This window comes from Myripristis murdjan, chromosome 3 (genome assembly GCF_902150065.1).
Source record: "Myripristis murdjan chromosome 3, fMyrMur1.1, whole genome shotgun sequence".
NCBI lineage: Eukaryota > Metazoa > Chordata > Actinopteri > Holocentriformes > Holocentridae > Myripristis > Myripristis murdjan.
In genome coordinates, this window is record NC_043982.1 from 10,929,263 (window position 1) to 10,953,317 (window position 24,055).

General features: G+C 44.8%; 1 protein-coding gene across 5 annotated transcripts; it reads right to left on the reverse strand.

Annotated features, from left to right (window-relative positions):
- Positions 1 to 22: 22 nt before the first annotated feature.
- On the reverse strand, positions 23 to 22,819 carry fn1b (fibronectin 1b). 5 transcript variants are annotated; one of them, XM_030079070.1, is made up of 46 exons: positions 22,492 to 22,819; positions 21,966 to 22,091; positions 21,673 to 21,807; positions 21,306 to 21,437; positions 20,592 to 20,729; positions 20,331 to 20,486; positions 19,909 to 20,097; positions 19,524 to 19,706; positions 19,168 to 19,344; positions 18,048 to 18,203; positions 17,767 to 17,895; positions 17,502 to 17,645; positions 16,038 to 16,159; positions 15,022 to 15,190; positions 14,702 to 14,878; positions 14,419 to 14,547; positions 13,825 to 13,914; positions 13,531 to 13,725; positions 11,972 to 12,250; positions 11,588 to 11,851; positions 11,384 to 11,478; positions 11,088 to 11,256; positions 10,224 to 10,310; positions 9,813 to 10,004; positions 8,725 to 9,003; positions 8,059 to 8,250; positions 7,798 to 7,887; positions 7,425 to 7,691; positions 7,190 to 7,306; positions 6,902 to 7,066; positions 6,631 to 6,786; positions 6,358 to 6,474; positions 5,964 to 6,233; positions 5,635 to 5,822; positions 4,928 to 5,015; positions 4,628 to 4,807; positions 4,433 to 4,522; positions 4,058 to 4,246; positions 3,794 to 3,883; positions 2,777 to 3,267; positions 2,512 to 2,650; positions 1,763 to 1,924; positions 1,513 to 1,638; positions 1,302 to 1,408; positions 1,097 to 1,192; positions 23 to 891 (listed from the first exon to the last, which is right to left on the reverse strand). In XM_030079070.1, the coding sequence occupies exons 1-46, from the start codon at positions 22,640 to 22,642 to the stop codon at positions 814 to 816; spliced, it is 7,461 nt and encodes a 2,486-aa protein (XP_029934930.1). In that variant the 5' UTR covers positions 22,643 to 22,819; the 3' UTR covers positions 23 to 813. The 5 variants fall into 5 exon arrangements, with proteins under 5 accessions (XP_029934930.1, XP_029934954.1, XP_029934920.1 ...); XM_030079094.1 differs by having other exon boundaries at positions 2,777 to 2,904; positions 9,813 to 10,007; XM_030079060.1 differs by having other exon boundaries at positions 9,813 to 10,007.
- Between the last annotated feature and the right edge of the window lie 1,236 nt (positions 22,820 to 24,055).

The following is a 24,055-nucleotide window of genomic DNA, read 5'->3' on the forward strand; positions in this document are numbered from 1 at the left end:
TACAAAGTCAGAAAGCCAAGTGTGAGGTTCTCTCCAGCTTTATTAAAATAAGGGATTCTTCTTGTCAAATGGAGAAACAACTTTGGCATGAACAATAACATACAAAAATAAAAACAGTTCCAATACACACACTCCAGTTCAAGCACTCACACATTGTGATTAAAGGGATAAATTAGAGAAACAAAAGTTTGAAAAATTAGAATTCAGTAAGTGACAATTGCACACAGTGCTACCCCTAGAGACAGCAGGGGCCACAGAAGAAAAACACATTTTCACCGACATTATCAACAACCTTGTTAATCGCTACAATAACATTCTTTTAACACAGTGCTTAATTTCTGACAGTTTCTACTCTTTGATTATGAAGAGGTGTTGAAAATGGCTTAATGCAACATTTAGCAGTAATTTTGTAAAGTATGTATGTCTGAAGGTCAACAAGTCGTAAATAAACTCCCCTTGGAGCACGCACAAATGTAACAGGGAGGGTCTTAACTCTCTTAAAGCCGCATGAGGAAATGTGACATTAAGGTGTAAAGGAAACGAAGATGACAGGAGCTGCCACTTCCCAATAGAGCACAGATCCAAAGACTTGACAGTCAACATTGGAACAGTGAGAAGACTGGCATTTGAAATAGAACCAGCAAACAATAGCAATGTGTCAAGGCAGCAGGGCAGTGTTACATTTTGGATCTGTGTCACAAATTTATAAGGCACTTAGTTGAGTTCAGTCCCAGGGAGGCTCCTGTAGGGCGAGGCTTTACAGCTTTTGGACGGTGGAGGGGAGGGCAAAGCAGATAACGGATGGGTGAGAGTTTACTCCCGAGGATTATGGGGAACGTGTGCATCTGCCAGCAGCTCAGGTCGAAGGCACTCGATGGGGCACTGAATATTCTGGAGGAAGAATTACAGGGAAAATTTCAATATTTTTGCAAGATCACATAGAACAGGTCAAAGCTGTGACTGTAATAAGACCATACTCTTTATTTTAAACTTTAACCCTAACCCTAACCCTAACCCTCTTTTCTGAACCATTCACATTTATGGTACAAAAAAAAAAATATTAAATTAACATTAAAATCATTCTAATCCCGCTCACCAGTTTGCGTAGTGTGTTGTCTCCGTATCTGACAGGCTGCAGCAGGCTGGCGTCCACCTCAGCACCCGGTCTGCGGCAGTTCTCGCATCGCCAGCCCTGAAGGCACCACACAAACACACATTTACACACACTGACTTGAGTTCTTGAACACCACTGCATGTCGTTATGTACCATCCACTGACGTCGAGAGCCTGATGTGTCTAACCTGTTGTCCTCCGTAGCAGGTACAAGTGCAGATAGCGCCCAGGTACTCCTTCTGCCACTGGTTGCCCACCTGGTATGTTTTACCATCATCGTAGCACACTGATTCATCTGCATGGGCATACAGGCACATTAAAATTCAAAATTCAAAAATTAAAAAAAAAAAAAAAAAGTTTTTTTTTAGACAGTCCTCTGTGGGGCTTAAGAGCTCTTACGTGGTTCACACTTGAACTCTCCCTTGCCGTTGCCCAGGCAAGTGCAGCTCATCATGTGACCGTTCTCTGCACGGCGGTCCCACTTCTCTCCAATGCGATAGTTGTTGCCATTGTCATGACACCACTCTGTTGATGGAAGGAGGAAAAGGTAGAGACGAGGAGTAAGATGCATTTCACTCAGAACTCCCAATGTATGATTTTGCACTGCAGGCGAATAAACAAAATAAACAAAACAAAAAAAAAGGCTTACTGGAGGAATCACATCTGAAATGGCCGCTTCCCAGTCCAAGGCATCTGCACCACAGCTTGAAACCTGTCTCGGACATGCGCTCCCACTCAGAACCGACATCATGGTAGGTTGCAGTGAAGGTGTCATAACATGCGTCCTTGTTGGAGGACACTCCATTCGTCACTGAAGGAGCAGGAGAGTGAGAAAGGTTTTGTAAGCCATTAGTGACTTCCAAAAAAGTACTGTATTGTGTAATGAGGCACAAGGATACTGCCCTTTTTGAATTCACAGCTACTTCTCATACAGGAACGGTTAACCCTCTCCACAAAAAAAAAAAAAAAAGACAAAAGACCATATCTTCCCATGCACCCATAATGAGTGCTGTAGCAATCTTTCCTGTATCTATCAAAAATACGATGTTAAGGCACAGTTTGCTGGTGTTTTTTGGCAGGAAATAGTTCTGAATGAAACTCTTCAGCCCTCAGGTTGTGGATTATTTTGGGCATTCATGTTATTGTTTTTACATAGACTTATTTCTGTTGAATTTTTTCAACTGAGCTCCACATCCAGCCGTGGTGTATTGGGGTCACAGGACTGGAAACCTCACCAAATCATCCAGAAACTATCTGGAAACTATCTAAGGGTAAATGGGAAAATATCTCTTTTTTGTGTTTTGTGTGAACTGTTCCTTTAAGTCATGCTGGATTTTCAGTTTTGGTGGGTGAGCAAAGATGATCCTAGTTCAGACATTACAGTTGCTGTATCGTTACCTGTGTTCCCAGCGGTGATGACTTCCTCCAGTATCTTGTGTTTGAGCGCCCCCTTCAGGGCCTCGACAATCACATTATAGGACGCTCCGGAGGTCAGCCCAATCAGAGTGGCACTGGTAGCAGTATTTGGCAAGCGCATCTGGAAGAAGTAGAGACAGAGTTTGTCAACGCACACATTGCACATTGCACTTGGACAAGATGCTGCATCCACTGCAATAAAAAAATGGACTGGCTTTAGATAGGAGTTGGCTTCTCTGTGTCTTACCTGGAACATCTTCTCGTTGAGGTGCGTGAGTGGATGGCAAGAGACCAAGTATGCATTGCTCTGCCTGTACGGCTGCCAGGAAATGGTGGTCTGCGTTTGTGCCTCCTGTGGCAGCCCTGTCTCGTTCTCTGGAAAACCAAATGCAGAGCCCACGGGCACATTCAGCTTCACGACAGGTAGCCTTTGGCCCTCTGCGTCGGGGAGGGGCACAATGACCAGCGGCTCACGCACTTGCCCATAGGGCGACTGCGGGCTGCCATTATTCCCGTACCCGTTATACCCATTGTTTCCATTGTTTCCATTGTTTCCATTGTTTCCATTGTTGTTGTACTCTGTGTACTCCACATGCTGGCCATGACCACCAAACGTATCCTGTCCATTGGTGCCCACTACCTGGACACTGTTGTCTGTATCAGTCTCAGGCACATCCAGCCTGTGGCCAGAGCCCCCGGGGCGGCTGGGCAGAGGCAACGGAAGCAAAGAGTCCGGGTCTGGGCGGGAGAGAGGGGGTTAGGAAAGCAAGCAGGTTAGACTGGGGAGAAGGGGAAAGCGGGGCTGCAGTAGCATATCTCAGCCAACAGGAGGCAATGGATATGCGGCATTGCTACTACTCCATGGCAAAGTGTGTCATAATGCAGAATTACTGACACACCAGTAATATTTTGAATGTCATTTCTGACGGCATTCAAAATAAAAAGATATATATAAAAATATATATATGTATATTATTGTTTTAAAAGGCAGAGTCCGCTGTTGATTGACTGCACAGTTTATTTCAAGGCCTCTAAGGCGCAAGGCTGTTACAGCAATACCTTTCTTGCAGGTGAGCAGGCAAATGGTGCCGTTCAAAACCTTCGGCTCAGTGAAAGAAGGTTTTGCACATTTACCCATAGGTCACACTACCCGTCATTTCAGCATATCACTTTTGCAGTCTCTTGAGTCACTCTACAGGGCAGACGTTTTTCATTTGTGTATTAGGCTGTGTGTGTGTGTGTATAAGACACTCAAAATACTCACGAGTCCTGGCTTTGCCCACCAGAGGAGTGCTTCTCTGTGTATTCTGTAGGGCGATGATCTTGATGATGTACTCTGTGGCTGGTCTCAGGCCTGCGGAGAAGGATCATTATCATACAAGAGAATGAGCTGGTGAAAAACTGAATTCTTCCATAAATCACTGAGAACAGAAAAGGAGTGAAATTATAGTCAAAAGCAGGATTTTCTTGAGAAATCCCTCCGATGACAATGTTTTTTTGTTGGAGGTTGAAAAAATGAGATTCCTACCAGATATGGTGGCGTAGTTTTGGCCTGCATGCGGGCGTGGGATGAGCTCACGAGGTGCTCCACCTGACTCTTCGTAGGTGATGTAATAGCCTGTGATGCGGGTGGCAGGCGGCTGCCAGGTGAAGGAGATGGAGTTGGGGGTCAAAGATGTGAACTGGATGTTGGTGGGAGCCTGGACCGCAGGTTTAGCTGCAAAGAAAGCATACTGGGTTAGATCATCTGATTGCCTTTTATTTTTGTTTGTGTATGTAGGGCTACAATGTTTTTTATTCAGTGGCTACAATGATATTTGTCATTTCGACTTATTGAAATCAGATCTCACAAATCACATTGAAAAAGGTGCCTAGTCAGACTAAAGTGTGCATGTATGATTACCTGTTTCAGCAGTGAGGGTGAAGGGATCACTCTTTGTGTTGCCGTTGAGGGTAAAGAGGTGAATGGTGTAAGTGGTGCCTGGCTCCAGACCTAAGAGTGAACAAACAAGACAAGTTAAAGCAAGATTTCTCTATCCATCTCACCTCAGTTGTTTTTTCATATATGGAAGGTACTGGTGAGGTTGGTCCAGTTTACCTGTCAGGACGTAGGTGCGCTGTTCTCCTGGGATGGTCCTTCTGATTGTGGGCCGTGTGCCACCGAGGGGCGTGGCTTCGATGAGGAAGCCAGTGATGGTCTCCACCTTGGAGCGCCAAGTTAGTGTAATAGAGCTGTCCTTCACGTCAGAGATACGCACCCGTCTAGGAGGACTTACATCTGCATGGAGGAGGGGAACAAAACAAAACAAAAAAAAAAGATAGAAATGGGGATGAATATACTGTGTGTGTTTGCTGTGTGTGTGCATGAGTGTGTGGATGTGGTGTTTAAGTTAAGTACCCTCCAGTGTGGTAGCCTCTCCCTCCAATGGTCTGCTGGTGACAGAGTTCTTCAGGGCATAGACGTGTATCTGGTATGTGGTCGCTACCTACAATACACATAAACACAATAGATATTAACTCACTTAAAGCAGTGGTACAAAAATATGCAGATCCTTAGGTAGAATTAGCAATAACGTGATGGAAAAATACCCAACTATAAATTAAAGTCCTGTATTCAACACTTAAGTAAAAGTATAAAAGTATTAGTAATAAAATGTACTCAAGTATCAGAGGTAAAAGTAGTCAATCTAAATAATAGTTCCTTTCACACTGATTAATTATTGGGGTGAAGTGCTTTAGTGTTGTAGTTTAATGAGGTGGTGCTAGGTCAGTACTCTATATACTGATAGATAGTTAAACTCAAACAATGCATCAAATTTTATGAGCTATCATGATTTGCATCCAAAAGCTCATATTTCAAAGTTCCTGGCAAACTAGTAACCACAGCCGTCTGATAAATGCAGTGGTGTGAACAGTACAATATTTTCCTTTAATATGCAGTGGACTAAAAAGTATGAACTTGCTCATATAGGAAATACTCAAGTAAAGAACCTCAAAATTTGTACTAAGTGCAGTACTTGAGTAAATATACTTGGTTACTTTCCACATGACTGACAGAACATGGTCCATATCAATGCAGAGACGAGGCAGAGATGTGTTTATTACCATGAGTCCCGGGACGGTGACACGGGTGGTGTCTGGAGCAACGTTCATCTCCTTGGTGGGGCCGTTGTTGTTCTTAGGGTTGACGACCACGCGGTAGCCTGTCAGACGTGCGTTGGGTGCCCGCCATGACACAATGAAGGAGGACGGGCGAACCTCTGAGATGTCCAGGTTGGTTGGAGCAGGGATTACTGGGGATCGCGTAGAAATGAAAGCAAACACAAACATTTAGAATTTGAGTGTAGTCAAAGCACATGAATCAAATCATGTATGTGTTGATGTTTTCTATGTGCATATGCGCCCGAACCATTCATTTGGGCACAAGTCCCCACCTGTGGCCTGTGTTCCCACCAGTGGGGGGCTGGGTGTGCGGTCATGAAGGGCAATGACTTTCACAGTGTACTCTGTCCCGGGGCGGAGGCCTGTCAGCACCACGGTGTCCTGGTCACCTCTGGGTGCTGGACGCAGCTCCCTCTCACCCTCCTCTGGACTGGCGTACAGAACGCGATATGATGTCACCGTGCCGTCTGGACTGTCCCAGGTGATGCGCATAGTGGTGGAGTCGATGTCGGAAAACGTCAGGTCCCTGGGACGGTCCATCGCTGCAGGAAAGGACGAGAGGGTTATTCATTTAAGGTCTGTACATCCATCTCCCTGCTGATTAAAGCGAAAGAAAGATCTTAAAGCATTCTTAGGTCATTTTCAGTCGATTTGAATCAAACCTACCAGTGATAGCATTCTCCACCAGAGGGGAAGAGGGCTCTCCATTGGTTCCCAAGGCGTAAACACTTAGGACGTACTCTACAGTGGGCATCAGGCCTGTGAACGTCATCTCCGTCTGACCTGTGGCAGGAAGGCGACAGGGGAGAACAGGGAGAAGTAAAGGTAAGACCCAGATGGAGCAAACAACAGACGATGTTATACCAGCTATTTATAAAACTCATGTAAAATAAAACTGGACGCCTGCTTCTAAGCAGTTCTTTCCTCTGCCTTTCTTACCAGGGCCCACCACCTCAGAGTAAGAGGGTCCCAGGCCATTCTTGGGGACGCTGGTGACTCTGTAGCCTCTGACGGGACCCTGAGCAGGGGACCAGCGCACTGTAATGGCATTGTCTTTCACATCAGTCACCGTCATGTCAGAGGGGGACTGAGTGTCTAAAGGCATCAGAGAAGAAGAGAGAGACGGATACATGACATTAGCCAAACCATTTTAATTCAGTCTGGAACGTATGCATGTTGTTTCTGGTCCAGTTCTGTCATGGTGCTGTACCGGTCTTGTGTGTGATGTAGATCGGGGTGCTGGAGGCTGGGCTGTCCCCTCTTCCACTAATGGCATAGACAGTGATGGTGTAATCAGTGTTGGGCTTCAGATTGTTGATGGTGGCAGTGGTCTGGGTGCCTGGGATTGTGAATTCTTGAGCGGGAGTTTGGCCACCTGGTGCAAAGAGAGGGAGAGCGACAGAGAGACGAAGCAGAGGATAAAGAGTCAAACCCAGAGTACGGTCGAGGTTTATCCACAGGCTAGAGGCCAGAACGTACTACATCAGAATGTACCGACCTGTCTCTCCATAGGTGATCCTGTAGTACCTCACTGTGACAGAGGGGGCATCCCAGCGGATGTTTATGCTAGTGGGAGTGGTTAATGTCACCTCCAGGTCGGTGGGGGCATCAGAGACTGGTAGACGAATAAAGGAGAGAAAGAAGAACACAATCATGATCAGGAGCTCTACAGTTTAGCTGCTACAAGGAAGAGGAGACACCCAAAATCCGCAGGCAGTCACACAGAAACTCACTGGTGGCCTGTGTGCCGGTCAGAGGCTGGCTCTCCTGGTTGCCATTGACAGCGTACACATAGATCAGGTACTCTGTCTCTGGTGTCAGTGCAGTCAAGGTGTACTGGGTCCTGGTTGGCGGCAGCCTCTCGTCCTTGGCCCGCCCACCACTTGTCTTCTGATAGCGGATCCGGTAGCCGGTGATAACAGCAGTCGGGGCCACCCAGTGAACGGTGAAGGAGTTGGTCTGGATGTCCGAGAAGTCCAAGCCAGTAGGAGAGTCCAGAGCTAGTAGCAGAGATACAGATGGAGAGACATTTACAGTCACATTCAATGATAGTCCTAGCATAGCAAATATATGTGGCATTTATGGCTGGTTTACCCAAATACTCACCAGTTCTCTGAGTTCCACTGACTGGTGAGCTCTCTCTTTCCCCGTACACACAAACAACGCTGATGCGGTATTCTGTGTTGGGCAGTAGGTCTGTACGGAGGCAAACAATTGTTTGAGAAAGAGAAATACAAAAAAGTGTCTTTTTTTTCTCATTCTGGTGGGTGTAGTACTGTCCTGCATTTTGTTTGCTAACCAGTGCTTTGCAGAATGCATCATTCAAACAAGCTCACTGTGGTGCAGTCATGATATCATCAGTCTTACTCTGCAACAGGAAGGTGTTGGTGGCTCCGCCCACATTAACCTCCTTGACATCATCGTCAGTGGCTACAGGGTGGTAGCGGATAACAAAGCGCGAGATGTCGCTCAGCGAGGGGACGTTAGGGACTGTCCAGGTGACCCTTATGTGGTCAGGGCCGACCCCTCCAAAGTTCAGGTTGGTTGGAGCAGGAATGACTGGAAGCAAGGGTTTTAAGTTTTAAACACAACCAATATAATAAAGCAAAAGAAAACAAAGACAGAGCAAAAACCATGAGTCATTAGTCTTTTCCTCATAAAGCAGAGCTACTTCACATTTAGGCCTATATATCCAGATAAACATTTTTCTGCATTTACAAATGAATCGCAAAAGGATCAACAGGACATGAAGGTAAACTGTGCAATACTGCATTAGACTTAACTAAAAAAAAAAAAGAAAAAGAAAAAGAAAAAAGACAACGTAGAATGTGTATCCTCAGCTATCAAACTGCACCTTTAATGACTCCATTCTGTCACTGGTGGTTGTTATTTATATTTTATATTTATTTTGTAAAAAATTTAGCACGTTCAACATGTAATTCAAAGAAACAGGTTAATGGGTGAAGTGTTTTCATCTTTCTCTCTTATCAAACCCCAACCCTCCCCACCGATCAAGTGAAAGAGTTAAATCACCAGTTTCTGTTTGCTTTGTATGTGTGGTCGGCTCACTCTCCCCCTCCTCTGTAAGTGTGTAGATATTGATGACATAGTCCACGCCAGGCTCCAAACCGCGAATTGTGTAATAACCGGCAGATGCGTTCACCGTATCGTGGATGATCGGCAGGCTCTCGCCTGCTGTTAGCACCGTTATCCGGTAACCGGTAATGGCTGTATAGTTCATAGGGATCCAACGCAGGCCAATGGTGGTATCAGTAATGTCGACAAAGTCAACATGACTTGGTGGTGGTATGTCTGAAAGGGTTAAGCGGTGTGCAAATTGCAGGCAAAATTAGAAAGAGAGAGAGACACGCACATATTTTCCAAAGCTATAATAATTACATAATTATGTGAGACACATGACATTTGACCCCCAATGAAAGCATTCCAGAGATTCAGGAACAGTAGCCATGCGACAGAGGCATCACAAATTAACAGTATCAATAAAACATTCAAAAATTACTTTTAAACCACTCAAGCAATGATTAACACAAACACCCTGGGCATTCTTCAAAAAGCATAATAATTAATGAGCAGTGATATTATCTCCATGCAGATACATTGGTCAAACACACTAAGGCATAACGAGACATGGACAGCTATGTGGCTAAAAGGATCATTTAGCCAGTGACTGTGTTAGTAGGACTGTGCAATTACAGTATCACAGCAAACAGAAATTTGAAGGTTAAGAAAGAACTGTGTGTTTTTGACACTGTTTTGAAGGCTGAATCACTTACTAGGGTGACTTGAATAGTTGTTTTTAATATGAAGGCCAATGTAGGCCAATTCCAGGAATAATGTTTGTGTGGAAAGACTTCCAGAGTGAAGACGGATAAATCTTGAAGGTGGAAATGATGAAAATAATGGCAGGAGGTGGAAAACCTGGACTCGGTTCCACTTTGACTCACAACCAACCTTTCCTGGCAAAGCCCTCCCTCTCTCTCTCTCTCTCTCTGACCCACTCTTCCACACTCTCTCACTCCCTCTGATCTTTCAGGTGGCTATGTGAATGTTAAGTGATACAGAGGCCTGTTTTTATGTGCTGCCCTGAGCCTGGCTCCTACCTGGTGTGACAGTGGTGGACACGGGTACACTCTCCATATGGTCTTTGACGGTGAACACACTGACGTTGTACTCCACTCCCGGACTCAGGTTCTCCAGTGTGCACGAGTTCTGATCAGGCTGGACAAACTCCTCCAGGGAGTTTCCTCGCTGACCGTCGGTCGGCGTGCATGTCACCCTGTAGCCTGTGATGTCTGCAGGAAGCATGGAAGAAGGAAAACCGTGTTGATGTATGATGTTTATGCAACAAATCATGGTGACAAAATGAGGGCAGAGAGACACACAAAAAGACTGGCAAGAGGCAGTAACATTTGTCCTGGTGAAAAAATACCACCGAAAGGCCATAGTCTAGACTTTGCTAAACCAGAGATCCAATGGGCAAGCGGCGCGTGGGGAGAACAGTCAATATTTACCTGGTGTTTTGGCGCCTACCCACTTGACAGTGAGGTCTCCTGTGTCCGTGTTGGACTGTAGACTCAGGTCAGTGGGAGGAGAGAGGGCTGAAAATAATGGACACAGAGAATGAGCAAGTGTAGGTATGAAAAAGTCTCAAGCTCGTAGACCATTCATTCTTTACATTATAGCCCAACCGGCACAAACAGGAGCATGCAGTCCTGTTGTATAAGTTGTTGTTTCAAGCTTGTTATGTCAGTGGGTACTCTGTTGGGAAGGAGTGTGTGTCAGAATGTAAGTCAAATGTGCATCTGACTCTAATGCTGACGCAATATGAATTTCCTAATGGACAAATAAATGAACCCTTTTAAAACCTGAACAGATTCATTTAATTTCTTTCAAAAATGGGGAAAAAGGCAATGACCAGCTCAACAAAAAAATGACCTAAAAATTAGCAATAATTTAGTTAAAACAATCACAAGACAATAACCTGGAAATAATTAGCAAAAAATAAATAAAATAAAATAAAAAAGGCCAATGAACTGACACTTAGAAGAAACAAGAAAAGAAAGAAAAGAAAAAGAAAATAATTCAGTTTTCAGGTTATTTTGTTTCATTCTTTTTTCTTTTTCAAACGAAACAAGTTTGCTCGGGTTTCAAATGGTTAATCAATCAATTAAAAAAGTGTGTCAGAGATAAATTGATGGGATACAGCAGTAACTTCCGATACAGGCTCGTGCAAAACGGTTTGTGTAGTGCTTTGTGGCTTTGCAGCTGAATCAAATCGGTGCTTTAAAAACAAATTCCAAAAGTCTTCATTACTAGTGTTTTCTATAAGCAATCTTAGATTTTGAGTCAAAAGGTGGATCGTTAAAATGACTCACAAGTGACAACAGTGCGGGTGACAGGGTTTCCACGATTACGTCCGTTGAACAAGGGCTGAACGCTGTAGGTATACTCGGTCCCGGGGGTCAGGCCAGACACATAAATACTTCCGGAGTCAGAGGTCACGTCTCTGGGTGCCTCACCTTCCAGACTGGGGCGTACAGACAGCTGGAAGACACATAGTAGACACACAGAGTTTAGAAAAAAAAAATCCCCCTGCCAAGACCAGGAACCTTTGAACTTTAATCATGAATGACTGCTTTTCTAGATGTGGTGAACTGCTGCAGGTGTCTACCCTGTAGCTGAATCTGCGGACGGGTATCCAGGTGATGATGATGGAGGTGTCAGTGACCTCGGTGCTGAAGGGAGGCGCATTACCAATCTGTGGAACTGGAAGGAGGAAAGAAAGGGAGAAAAAAAAAACATTTTCATAACATAAACATAAACCTTTTCATTATTCTGCTCAATAATGATGGATTCTGTTTCTCCATGTACTCACTGGTGGTGAAATATTCAGTGACACCCTCACTGAGCACGTTGTCCCGCACAGAGTGCAGGGTGACAGTGTAGGGGGTGTCTGGGCGCAGTCCCCTGAGAGGGAACTGGGAAGCCCCACTTGGGATGTTCTTCTGGGTGGGGCTGGAGCCCCCGAAGCTCAGGAAGAGACGGTAGCCGGTGACAGTCGAGCGGGGAACCTCCCAGATGACTATCGCACTGTCTGGGCCGATGTCAGTGAAACGCACATTGGTGGGGGCATCGGGTTCTGGCGGGGGTGGGGGAGCGAATACAGCACATGTAAGGTGGGGAGCCCAAATCTGTTGTGTTTTACATTTCAAGTCCAAGGTTTCCAGGTCCAATTTCTGCGCCTCGGCTCAATACTTACTGGTAGACTTCTCTCCCACCAGCGGCTTGCTCTCCACTCCTCCGTTGATGGCATAGATGTAGAAGCGGTACAGCGTGCCGGGCTGCAGGTGGGTGATCTCAGCGTACGCGGTGGGTGACACGGGGAGCTGCAGGTGCCTCTGCTCTGTGCCGTCAGGCCCGACGGGGGTGAAGGTCACCCTGTAACCAGTTACCTCACTGGGCGGGCCGGTCCAAGTGATGGCCATGTTCACATCTGAGACTTCGTAGAACTGCAGGTCTGTGGGGGGCAGGACCTCCGCTGTGGAGCAAATTTACAAGGCTTTAGTGGTGTAACAGATGCTATCATGTACAATGAAGAGGAGTCAAAGTTACTGTCACAATACCATGTGCATGAAACAACTATGGATCATTAGTAAAGGGGTAACAAAAGAGTGATCAATAGTCTATAAAGGTGTTGGAGGAGAAGGTTGCACTTCAACAAAATGATCCTCAGTGCCGTGTTAAACCCAAGATCCAATAGGCATATTCAAAAAATGTGAAAAGGCAGCACATCCAAAATTATTCATCTGTAATTTCATCTGTTTATTTGTCTCACATCACATTAGAAAAATGCTTATGTGTTTTGGCACAGCACTTTGATCAGAGGGCTGTGTGCTCTTGCTCTTGATTTGACAACTTGGGATGTGCTGCACTGTTCACTTTTTTTGAATATGCCTATTAAGGTACTTCTCTCTATTATGATTTACAAAAAAAGACAAAATATTAACATGACACAACTGCTTAAGCTATGGCCTGTCTGAATCTTATCACATTAGAATATACAAGAAAAAACTGAACATACATAAAATCGGACCAACACATAATGATTGATTCATTTCGGTAAGACATCAACAAACAATGACCCAAATCTTGCAGAAAATAGAAATACAAAGCCAAAACCTGTGACCGTTGTGTGGAAATTCAGAGTCCTACGTATTTGGTTTTGCTCTTTATAAGCAAAATAAATCTTGCTGTACCTGGAGGAAAGAGGCAAAAATGAAAATCCAAGTGCAGATATAGTGGGCATTTGAGTGTAGGTATGTGTGTGTGTCTGTTTCTCTAGAGTCCGGGCAGGTCATTAGCAGGTCATTCAGAGGCCAGGACAGACTAGGACACAGACAAGTAACCTCTGAAACCAATGTTACGATGGTTTGAAGGGCCGTGCAAAGATACTTTAACAAAGCAGTGTTATGACAAGCTCAGTCTTGGCCCCAAACACAGGGGAAGCCCTTTCCAAAAGTTGTTGGCCGTACAAGGAAACTTCAGCTCCAAGTACTAGCTTAATCTGCTCGCTGTCAATCACACTTTGAACATTTTTTCCATTTACTGGAGACAAAGGATAATTTACTGTGAAGGTTGAATAAAATTTTTTTAAAAAAATCTATCATGTTAAAAAGTCTGGGACAAATTATGATTTGTCCAAACAAAACGCACAGTTGGGTCACATTCTGCCACAAGGATATTTCTGGGTTTTTTTTCTGTCTTTTTAACTGAATTGCATGGTATGTGTTATTCACATCCACAGTGCTGTGTATGTACCTGGAAGACGTGAGCCGGCGGTGTGGACCTGTACAAAAACAGGCTCACTCTCCTGGTCCTCCTCCACGGCGTAGATGCTGATGTTATAGAGCAGACCGGGGCGAAGGTCAACCAGGGTCACCGAGGTCTCAGTATCTGGCAGGTTCAGCTCGGTGCTGCTGCCCTCCACCGATGGAGTGTACACCACACGGTAACCTGGAAGGCACAGACCGTCACAAATCAGATCTCAGATGCCCAATTATCATCACTAATTTGAATCATATTCACATCAACACAGATGTGGTGGTTACTTACCAGTGATAGGGGCCTGAGGCCTGGACCAGCTGACTTGGATGGAGGTCTCTCCTACCTCACCAACCGCATGCTGAGTAGGGGCATCAGGTGCTGAGTAAGGAAAATGATTGATTGATTGATTAAATTGATTAACTGATTAAATGACTCACTGCTGTTTATTTCCACACAGTTCATCCAGTAAAACTACATCTAACAGTTATCAATTTAGCTAAGAATCTCAGGCACACCGAAAAACATGGGACAGCCTCTATGGTCCCAGGGTCCCATGTTCCTAAGCTCCCGTGACCTATTATGTAATTTTTCTCAAACTGATTTTTGTTAATTTAACACACTTTATTATTTAATGTTGAGGGAACACAGGATTAATGGAATATGTTTTTTTTTTTAGTTTGAATAAATAACACTGAGGCTAAATAGTGCCATGGGATTATGGAGTAGACCCCACACACACACAATGTCTTGAATTTAGCAGTGATGGGATACTAACTAACTAGCGAGGCTGGACTCTGGGAGTGAAAATGGGTCAGGTATATTTCAGGTGTAAACCCATACCCCCTCTTGATTCTTGAGGAAAAGGCAGACAGACGTCTTTACCTGTAGTCTGTGAGGTAGTGAGGATGAGGGTTGGCTGTCCATCTGTGGGGAGCTCGTAGACGTTGACGTTGTATCTGCGTCCTGGCAGCAGGTCACTGATGCTGACAGAGGTGGCTGTGCTTGGCAGGTCTGGAGAGGCATGACACACACTAGTTAATACTTCAACTTCAAACACAGACAAACAAGACCCACTAGGCAGAGACATCACTAACTCATTATAATGGAGGCTGTCTCGCTAATTCCAACACACAGGTAAGGCTGTAGCAGCAGTGAAGACTCTCACCCAGTACTTTACGTGTAGCCGCATCCTCACTGAGCTCGTACTCCACCCTGAAGCCAGAGATGGTGTCAGAGGCCGAAGTCCAGGAGACGACGAAGCTGTTGGAGGTGATCTCTGTCACTGACTCAGAAGTGTCCACGACTGGAGGAGGCTGGGTTGTCTCTCCCTCTGATGTTTCCACTGGAGAGAGAAGGGGTAATAACACTGACTTTATAATTACAGGAACAACCGTGGACTACCATGTCAGCAGTGCTGACGTTTCATAGTTTCTAATTTTCATTTAGATTTGTGCCGCTGAGAGAATATCTGGTTACTCGACTCACGAGAGCCATAGGTGGTGGTGAAGTCAAAGCGTGTGACCTCCCGGCGTCCAAAGCGCAGGAGGCTGATAAGCTGACCCTCGTAGGTGATGCCTGGCCGCAGCCCAGAGATGGTGTATGAGTTCAGGTGGCCTGGGATGGTGACCTCCCTCCAGGGGGCACGGGTGTTTTTCTGTCAGAGGGTGTGAGAAGACAAAATTAGAGGATTAATTTATTTAGACAAAGTTTTAATGGCAGATACAATAGATTAGGTTTCTTCAGCTGTGGAGTATGCTTGATTGAAATTTTATACAGCAAAGAAAATTTAATTGCCATGTTGACTGCTAAAGTTGAATACTAATATCAGTTTAGGACTTCAAAGCATTTTTCCAAATTATAAAATCCATTTAGAAAATGAGCACTTCTAAACGTTGCTGTTTTTTGTGCCAAAAAATTGCCAGGAGGTTTGGTTTTAGTTGCCGAGGAAAGGAGCCCTTTGTGTAACAGTGATTTCTGTCAAATAATGTTGTTGGACTGGGTGCTCAGACGCCTTCACAGCAGCTGAGGTTTAGGTTGGCTACACATTCTGTCAGAAACCTAGACACTTTCTCACTGAGAGTAACAGATGAGTGAGAGTGGCTCTGCTGTCCAAAATATACAAACCACTTAAGAGGAAATGTATTTGACTGTAATTGGGGGTCATAAACATGTGAAACAGCTTGTCAGATCTAGAGGGCTTCAAAGAGGGAGAGAGATGTGTGTGGGGACAAAAAAATAACAAGGGAAGGAAGGGACATGTTCCTTTGATTCTCTCCCAAAGCAACGTTTGTGTCAATGTGTGTGCGTTTGTCTGTAGACACAGAGTTCATGTACCCTATGAATCACCATGTTTGTCCACGTTCAGTCAACAAACTTACTAATTTGTGAGAACCTATGACTACAAAAACATGAGGAAATACTAAACTCCTGGTATGTCTATGGATGATAAAATCTTAAATCCAAAATAAAAATGTGAATTTATATTCAAATTGCTGACTCACCACTCTCCATTTGAGAACGTATTGGGTAATGTGGGCAGAGGCGGGGGGGTTCCACTGAATGGGGTGGGAGTCCGGCTGTTTTCCTGCCTCTGTGATGATCACCTGCACAGGTCTGTGGCCACCTGTGGGCGGGTTGACATGACCCATGTACAAAAAGGATGGAAGAGAGGAGAGCAGATGGGACAGGGGAAGAACAAAGCTGCTATTAGCAGTGACAAATAAGGCTCATGATGAGAGACAAAATGCATGGCACACTGTGCAATAAGTTCACACAGTGCCAAAACAATATACTACAACTCTGCGTGGGTGGAAGTTGGCTGCTTTTTCGCCAGAGGTTTGTCTCACTGGGACAGAACCAAACCACCAGACGTCCTGCTCAACCGCCGGGTTTGCTATTGAGTGCTAAGCCCAACTCAAACACCTGCTGCCCTCTTGACAGTCTGAAATAACACCACAGTATCATATTCACCAAACTTTATCCCTCCTGTTGCCCCCTGCAACACACAAACACACACATAGCCGTTCACCCTCTTTCACAGACTACAGAGAGCTGCGCTAACCTAAAGCACTGTTACAAGTCCATTGACCTGCAGAGGCTACTGCTGGTGACAACATGATAAATGGGTCAGGTGAACTCAGGCAACTGCATTTTTCGATGAGTCATTAAAAATACACTGCAAAAGAGTACACTGCAAAGACTCAAAATCTTACCAAGAATATTTGTCTTATTTCTAGTCAAAATATCTCATTACACTTAAAATAAGACATGATCACCTCAGAAGTAGTGTTTCATTGGTAAAATTTGCCAGTGGAAAAAGTGAAAATTCCCTTGAAACAAGTGAAAATTGTCTAAAAACAAGTTATTTCTGAGGTGATCATGTCTTATTTTAAGTGTAATGAGATATTTTGACTTGAAATAAGACAAATATTCTTAGTAAGATTTTGAGTTTTTGCAGTGTAGTTGTGCTGGCGTGACTGAGTACCAGGAAGTGCGCACCTCCCTTGTCCCCTTGCAGGCCAGAATAACAACACTCAACCCCCCAGCAGGTGGGGGAGGCAAAACTCCAAAAACAAAGACCAGGGGAGGACAAGGGTGACGTGACGGGCCCGCCCCGCTCCATTTGCTGGACTTCAAAGTCAATCAACCCCCTCCTGCTAGTTTGGCAAGAGAACCGAGCCGTCCTCTTGTGTCATTTCAAAGGCCTATGTATGATGGGAAGGTGAGAAGTGGAGGGTCATCACACAATTTACAACAACAAATTAACTACCAGCAGTTTGCTCGTTTCATGGGTAAACATAGGGGGAAGGCGTGAGGGAAGAGTGACTGAGGAAGCCCAAAGATTTGTGGTTTGCAAGCCAAAGTCCTGCATTTGTCCCAGGAAGCTCATTCACCACATCGCTTCTGTTCTTTTAACGTACAGTATTTAAAAGTATAAATAGTTAAACTGGTGCGACATTTCCTACCTGGGAATGTCTGCTGGGGCTCGCAGCTCAGCTCACCAATCCCGTTGCCATAGCAATAGCAGCGGTAGTGGTTGCCGTGGATGACTTTGTCCCAGGACTCTCCAATCTGATAGAACGTCCTGGTCTCTGGCTCCTGACACTGGTCTGGGAGAGAGAAAAACACAGTCTGGTTATGGGATGTGAGAATGAGGTGGGGTTGCAATGTGAGCAGTGCGTCATCGATGTGTCACTTCCAAACAGCTGAGCCAACCAGCCATGAACCCACCAATAGCATCACACTTCCAGCGTCCACGTCCCTGACCGTAGCACGTGCAGTTCATCATGTAGCCCATGTCATGGCGCTTGGAGAACTCCTGGTTAACCTCGTAGGTCAGACCATCCACAATGCACTGGTCTGGACATGTGGAGGAGGGAGAGAAGGATGCAGTGAACATGCAACTCCTTGTTGCTGGTTATACATCAGAACCACATCAAGACAAACTCTAAGATGAAAAAAGAAAAGACAGCATGCATTTTTTTTTTTTTTTTTTGTGAAATGGCTCTGACCTCGCAGCTGAGAGTAAGCAATGCAGCTCCACTCCCCACGGCCGTTGCCCTGGCATGTGCACTGCATCATGTGACCCATGACATCATGGCGTTTGTCCCACGTGTCGCCTACACGGTGCATCACTCCATCATTGGTGGTGCACACCTCCTCGTGAGCTGCACACACACAGAAATAAGATCATAAGAGCAGTCAGTTTTAGTGAGCAAGTGAATGAGTCGGTAATACTTTTCAATAAGAGTACAACAATTAACGTTAGTTAATGCCGTAATAAACATTAAGTAACAGGTAATGAACATTAAGTAACACTTAACAAACTGTTAACTAATGTGTCTAAGAATCATTTACTAATGCTGTTCATGCGAAGGTATTAATTTATATGTTATTTAAGGGTTATTGTAGATATTATTAACATTACTAAATGCCATAATAATCATTAACTAACAGTTAATTAACCATTATGTCATTAACTAACGTTAACTAACGTTAATTGTTGTACTCTTATTGTAAAGTGTTACCAATGAGTCAGAGAAAAGAGGGGGCAACCTGCTCTGAATTTGTGCCAAACCTTTTTTTCCTCAAGGAAGGCTTTGTAAAAATGCTGGTGTGTGTGCATGTGTGTGCATGTGTGTGTGTGTGTGTGTGTGTGTCCTCAGCCGAGTTAAGCCCAGGATAAAGACTCTGTAACAGCCTTCAAAGACACATCACTCTCCCATGACCATGAGCTCCCTTGCCTTTAAAGAGCAGTCATTTTGTCCCCAACTAACTGCAAATGACCCATGCAGCCCGACAGCCACTATGAGAGCAAGATTAGATAAAGACCCGTACATGTATATGAATTATGCCCCTGCCAAAGAAACACATCTGTTTAGTATGAATGTGACGACTATAAGCAATTCTGCACTTGTCCGCTACAGAGTTGACAAGTGATGAAAGGAAAGAAAAAATAAAGACTTAACACAGCAGTTATGTGGTGAAATGGGCTAACACAGCGCAACATTAACTAACAAGCTTCAAAGTAACTGTCTGTGATTTGATTGTATGTTTTAAACATCACATTATGAGCACAGTCCCATTACTTTACCCCCCACAGCCACCCCACCAACACACACATGCACTCACCAGCCATGGGGCAGAATCCAAAGCGCTGCTCTCCGTCATAGTTGTGCGTGGTGCCGCACCACTTCATGTTGTCACGGCGACCGTCAGAGGTGCAGTCGGTGTAGTTACGGCCGTTGTAGAGGAAGGGGAAGTGACACAGGGCGGCATTGGAGTTTCCGCCTCGTGTCGCCACCAAAGCTGGAGATGAGAAAGCAACACAAGGGTTAAATCTCTGATCTGGTTGTCTGTTGTCCCATACTAACTATAGTTACCAGTATTTGATGTCTTTTATTTGAACATTCTCATTCCCATTTTCAAAACTCTCGACGACAACTGCCCCTATCATCCTCTCTCCCCCCCTCTCTCCAGTGCCTCACCATTCTTCTCAGTGCAGAAAGAGTACTGCTGATCTCTTTCATAGTCTGAGGTGGTGGAGCACCAGAGCTGTCCGTCTGTGCGTCCATCTGACGTGCAGGAGTAGTAGGTCTTCCCCATGAAGACAAATGGGAACGCACACGGCTGGCCATCAGAGTTTCCGCCATATACCTGAGACCGGGCCTCTACACAGATAGGAAGGTGAGAAGAGAAAAAAACATTCGTAAAGGGGTAACAAGTTTGTACATCCTAACTGATGGTTATTTGAGCATTGTTATCTAAATTATGGCCTACAGGGAAACCACATACTTCTTCATTTCCCCTCTGCCTCCATGCTAACCTCTTTGCTTCATCCAGAAGCATTCTCCTCCTCCCTCACACACTCACCCCAATCCTGGCAGCTGATTCCATTGCCCAAGCAGGTGCAGAGCATCTGCTTGCTGCCCTGGGTCCTGATCCAGCGCTGGCCGTCGAAGTATGTGGCTCCAGAATCTGTGCGGCAGGTTCCCTCAGCAGCGGCATCAGGCTGGGGTATGGGCACGGGGTGGATCTGGGTCACCAAAACAGGAGCTGTACCTGCACATTCAAATGGATTGAAAGGATAATGAAGACCTGAGCATGTTTTCCAACAGCAACTGCTGTTTTGTCGCTGCATGAAAACACTGAACTCAGAGAACGCTTTCATCAGAACTCATAGGAGTGAGTGGATGTTTCTCCAACAAATCTGTTGCAGAGCCACTACCACAATCTGCAAACTGAAATCAAACCCTGGTCGCACAAAAATGTAAAGTGAGGGTGTTAAGTCTCACCACGGCCTGCTTGATTGGAAGTGTGTCTTTGACACCGCCACTCTCCACGGCCATTTCCTGTGCACAGGCACTGCAGAGGGTGTCCCTGTGCGTCAACCTTGGTCCATGTGTCTCCAATGCGGTAGGACGCCCTGGTGTCCGGGTCATTGCAACGGTCTGTTCAGAGAACAACAGCAGCAGTGGTCAACAGCTGACACCAAAAAGTGCAGTGTGGACGTGCATCTGTTTGTGTGTGGGTGCATGTGTGTATGCCCTACTTACTCCTGGAGGTGCATGTGATGCGCCCATTGCCCTCTCCTAAACAGGTACAGTCTATTACCATCCAGCCTTGGTATGGTTTCTCCCAGGTCTGCCCCACAACATAGGATGATCCGGCAGAGTTGTCATAGCAGCGCTCAGCTTCACAGAGAAAACATTAGACCCTTAATTAAACTGCATCTCCAGTTCATCATGACATGCATATAGTCTTCCGTAGAATTTGATTAAATTTCACCATAATAGGCCTAAAGCAAAGCAAAAAAAGGGGACAAGGAGGCAGATGACTGCATATATGTTGAGTCAGGGTTTCATTCAGCAGACCTTTCTCAAGACATACAGGGCACAATTAACAAAGTGAAAATCAATAGTTGTGACATACGATGAGCAAAGAAGAGAGGCATGCTCTCTTGCTCAGACCTTGTTTGTCTGAACAGCTGTCAAATATTTACAATGCAATCAAACACAGTCATAGTTCTGAGAACTTACCTCTGTGTATGTGTGTGAGTGTGTGCGTGTGTGTGTGTGTGTGTATGCATAGCTGGGTGTCTATACATGCATGTTTAAGGTATGACATTTCATTTTTATCTGCATTCCATAGTTAATATGGAATATGATAACACCCTGCCTGCCCATAGTTTACATGACATGTTTGGCTGTGCTCCCATCTTTTCACTGAAATAAAACAAGAATGGTGCCCTTGTGGACATGAATACTCACCCACAGGTTTGCAGGTCCACTCTCCCTTGCCATTCCCGAGACACACACACTCCAGCATGTAGTCATTAACGTCATGAGGCCTTTGCCAAGTATCCCCAATTTTATAGGATCTCCCACCCTCATGGCAACGGTCTGAGAATAGCACAACAAATCAGAGTTTATTTTACGTTCTTTGGTTTTAAATGATGTGCTAATGTCCTTATATTAAAACAGTGACATGAGAGAAATATTCCGTTTGCTTTGGACACCACTTTGGCATGCTATTTCTTTTATTTTGGGAAAAATATGATGATGCCTTCATGCTTATTGACTTGAGATAGCTAGATGTTTTTGCATTTTGTTTAGGCATATTAATCAGGCAACTCACTAGCGATGGTACAGCTGATTTTGGCTCGACCAGAACCAAGACAGGTGCAGTCCCACATCATCCCGTCCTTCGGCCTCTCGTAGGTTTCTCCAACCCGGTATGTGCGGTCATTGTACTTATCGTAACAGGACTCCTCTGCGGGGAAAAAAATCAGAGTTACGGGAAAACAGGTTAGAGGTTGTTGCTGTGAACTTATCGAGACTGCGCCGGTGCGTCAAGGCGCACTGACAGTCTCCAATTCCATTTCAATATTTTTCCTGAACCACTGACATTCGGGCAACTCATATACTCACCCTCAATCTTTGTTTTACATTTGATCCCTGCTGCTCCGTTGCAGGTGCATACCAGTGTGCTTCCACGGTAGGTTTTCTCCCACTGCTCGTTCGGTCTGTATGAGCGGCCGTTCTCTTCACAGCCGTCTTCAAGGAGACATGACGTAGCATGAATATTAGAAATATAAAGTAAACCAAAATAAATAAACGAATAAAATAATGCGAAATAATAAAAATAAAAAGCATAATAATCACGGTAAACTCATTATCCCGCTCCTAAGATATATAAATATAATATTTGGGAACACTATATCCTTAAATTGTACCATAAATCACGATAGAGACACTATAAACTCACTATTACACACTGTAAGTCTCATGTCATATCATATTTAATGACATGAGTCGCATCATATATTTTTTTGTTAGTACAATACAGAGACCCGTTTCAAAGAAACTCAGGTTTGCGTTTTTACGCAATGACGGGTTGGAAAATTGTAGCATCCGAACGCACATGCTCGAAATAGAGCTCATTGTTCATACATACCTTGAGTAGCGGGTACTGCGTCCCGGAGCTCGGGATAAACTTGTTGCTGCCCGACGTGTCTTTTGCTCTTCACATGATTTTTGGGCAAACAATGGACTGCGCTGCTTACGCACAGCGCAACCAGCAACCCAGTCAGCGGGCTACCAGTCATTTTGTAGAAAAATAAGACTAAACTAGACAATAACTAAAATAGTTAGTTGAGAGGTAAAGTAGGGTGGAATAAGAAGCGAGTGCAGAACTGGGGTTTTGCTTGGAGATGCCAAAGTGTTTCCCTTTATATTCAAATCCCTGCTGCTGCCTGTCCAGGCGGTTCGTGTCGGGCCGCCTAGCAGCTGATGCGCCAGACCGAGGAGAGGGGTGCGCACTGTTTTTATACCTGAACGCACTGACTGATTAGTTGGGGGAGGGGCTTGGAGCATGGATGACCCACCCGAGCGTGAGCAACGCAGACACCCGACACTGAACCGCAAGCAAAGAAAGATGTTATATCACGAAAAAAAAAACATCCCGGCAGATAAAGTCGGGACGGTGAGGGAGCATTTGAAGTGTGTTTAGTCATTCCAAAGGTGAAAACCTGGCCACGACCGCTGAGATGGCATCAAAGACTGATAGACTACATAAACTGACTGAATCACTGCAAAAATGTATCTATAACCTGTAGGACTATGATAAGAATATTTACATTATGGAAGACAGAATACAATGAAGTGCACTAAATTCACCAGAAATTCCTAAAGTGATAGTGATGTTTTATTAGGTGAAATGAACATTGCATGATAGAGCCTGTAAAAGCAGAATGTCCTGCAGTGAAGAGAAGTGATATTTGGGCTTAACGTGGCTATTTGGTAATAGAATATAACTCACAAGACTGTGTCCTGAGAGGAGTAGTCTGAAATGTTTTCCCTTGCCAGCTAAGAAATCTTGATTCATGGCATACCAGCAGTTTTTCATCCTTTCCCAACTTAAACATTAGTCAAAGGAACTGACTTGTAATATATACAGAAAAATGCTTTTGCCATGTTGTGCAAAAGTTTGTTAATATATAACCAGCGTGTCTCTGACTATCTGTGCGCCCTCACACCTCACACTGTCTCCCTTCATCCACACACCTTCCTCTGCCTTTCCTCCCTGTTTGCTCTTCCTCTGTCACACATCCATCATGCTGTAGCTTCTCTTTTCATGGGCTTGATTCAACCTGGCGTCTGTGTGCTTTCACCTGAGTCACATTGTGTGTGTGTGCGTGTGTGTCGTGTGTGTGTGTGTGTGTGTGTGTGTGTGTGTGTGTGTGTGTAGAACACATTTTAACCAACACAGTGGGGTCATTTCTGGGAAGTGAGGACATTTTGGCCGGTCTTCACAAGTACAAAGGCAAATTCTGACTTGTTTGTTAGGGTTACTGTTAAGGTTAGAATTAGGTTTAAGTTAAGGTTAGGGTAAGGGTGAGCAAAGAAAAAGGGAGGAATGGGGAGAATAGAAAAAAAAAATTCTTTGTTCTTACGTTAGAAATGTTCTACTTCACTCTTCCAGCTGGGCTTTATTTTTCCACCAAGTGTTTCCATGGTTT

What these genes read in the sequence shown, in the direction of transcription:
- fn1b (XM_030079060.1), bottom strand. Translation starts at nt 22,642, where the DNA reads ATGACTGGTAGCCCGCTGACTGGGTTGCTGGTTGCGCTGTGCGTAAGC. An exon ending in AATCAGCTGTACCATCGCTA is followed by an intron (nt 21,438 to 21,672) that starts GTGAGTTGCCTG and finishes TGCTATTCTCAG; the next exon opens with ACCGTTGCCATGAGGGTGGG. An exon ending in GGTGGGCAAAGCCAGGACTC is followed by an intron (nt 3,268 to 3,793) that starts GTGAGTATTTTG and finishes TCTCCCGCCCAG; the next exon opens with ACCCGGACTCTTTGCTTCCG.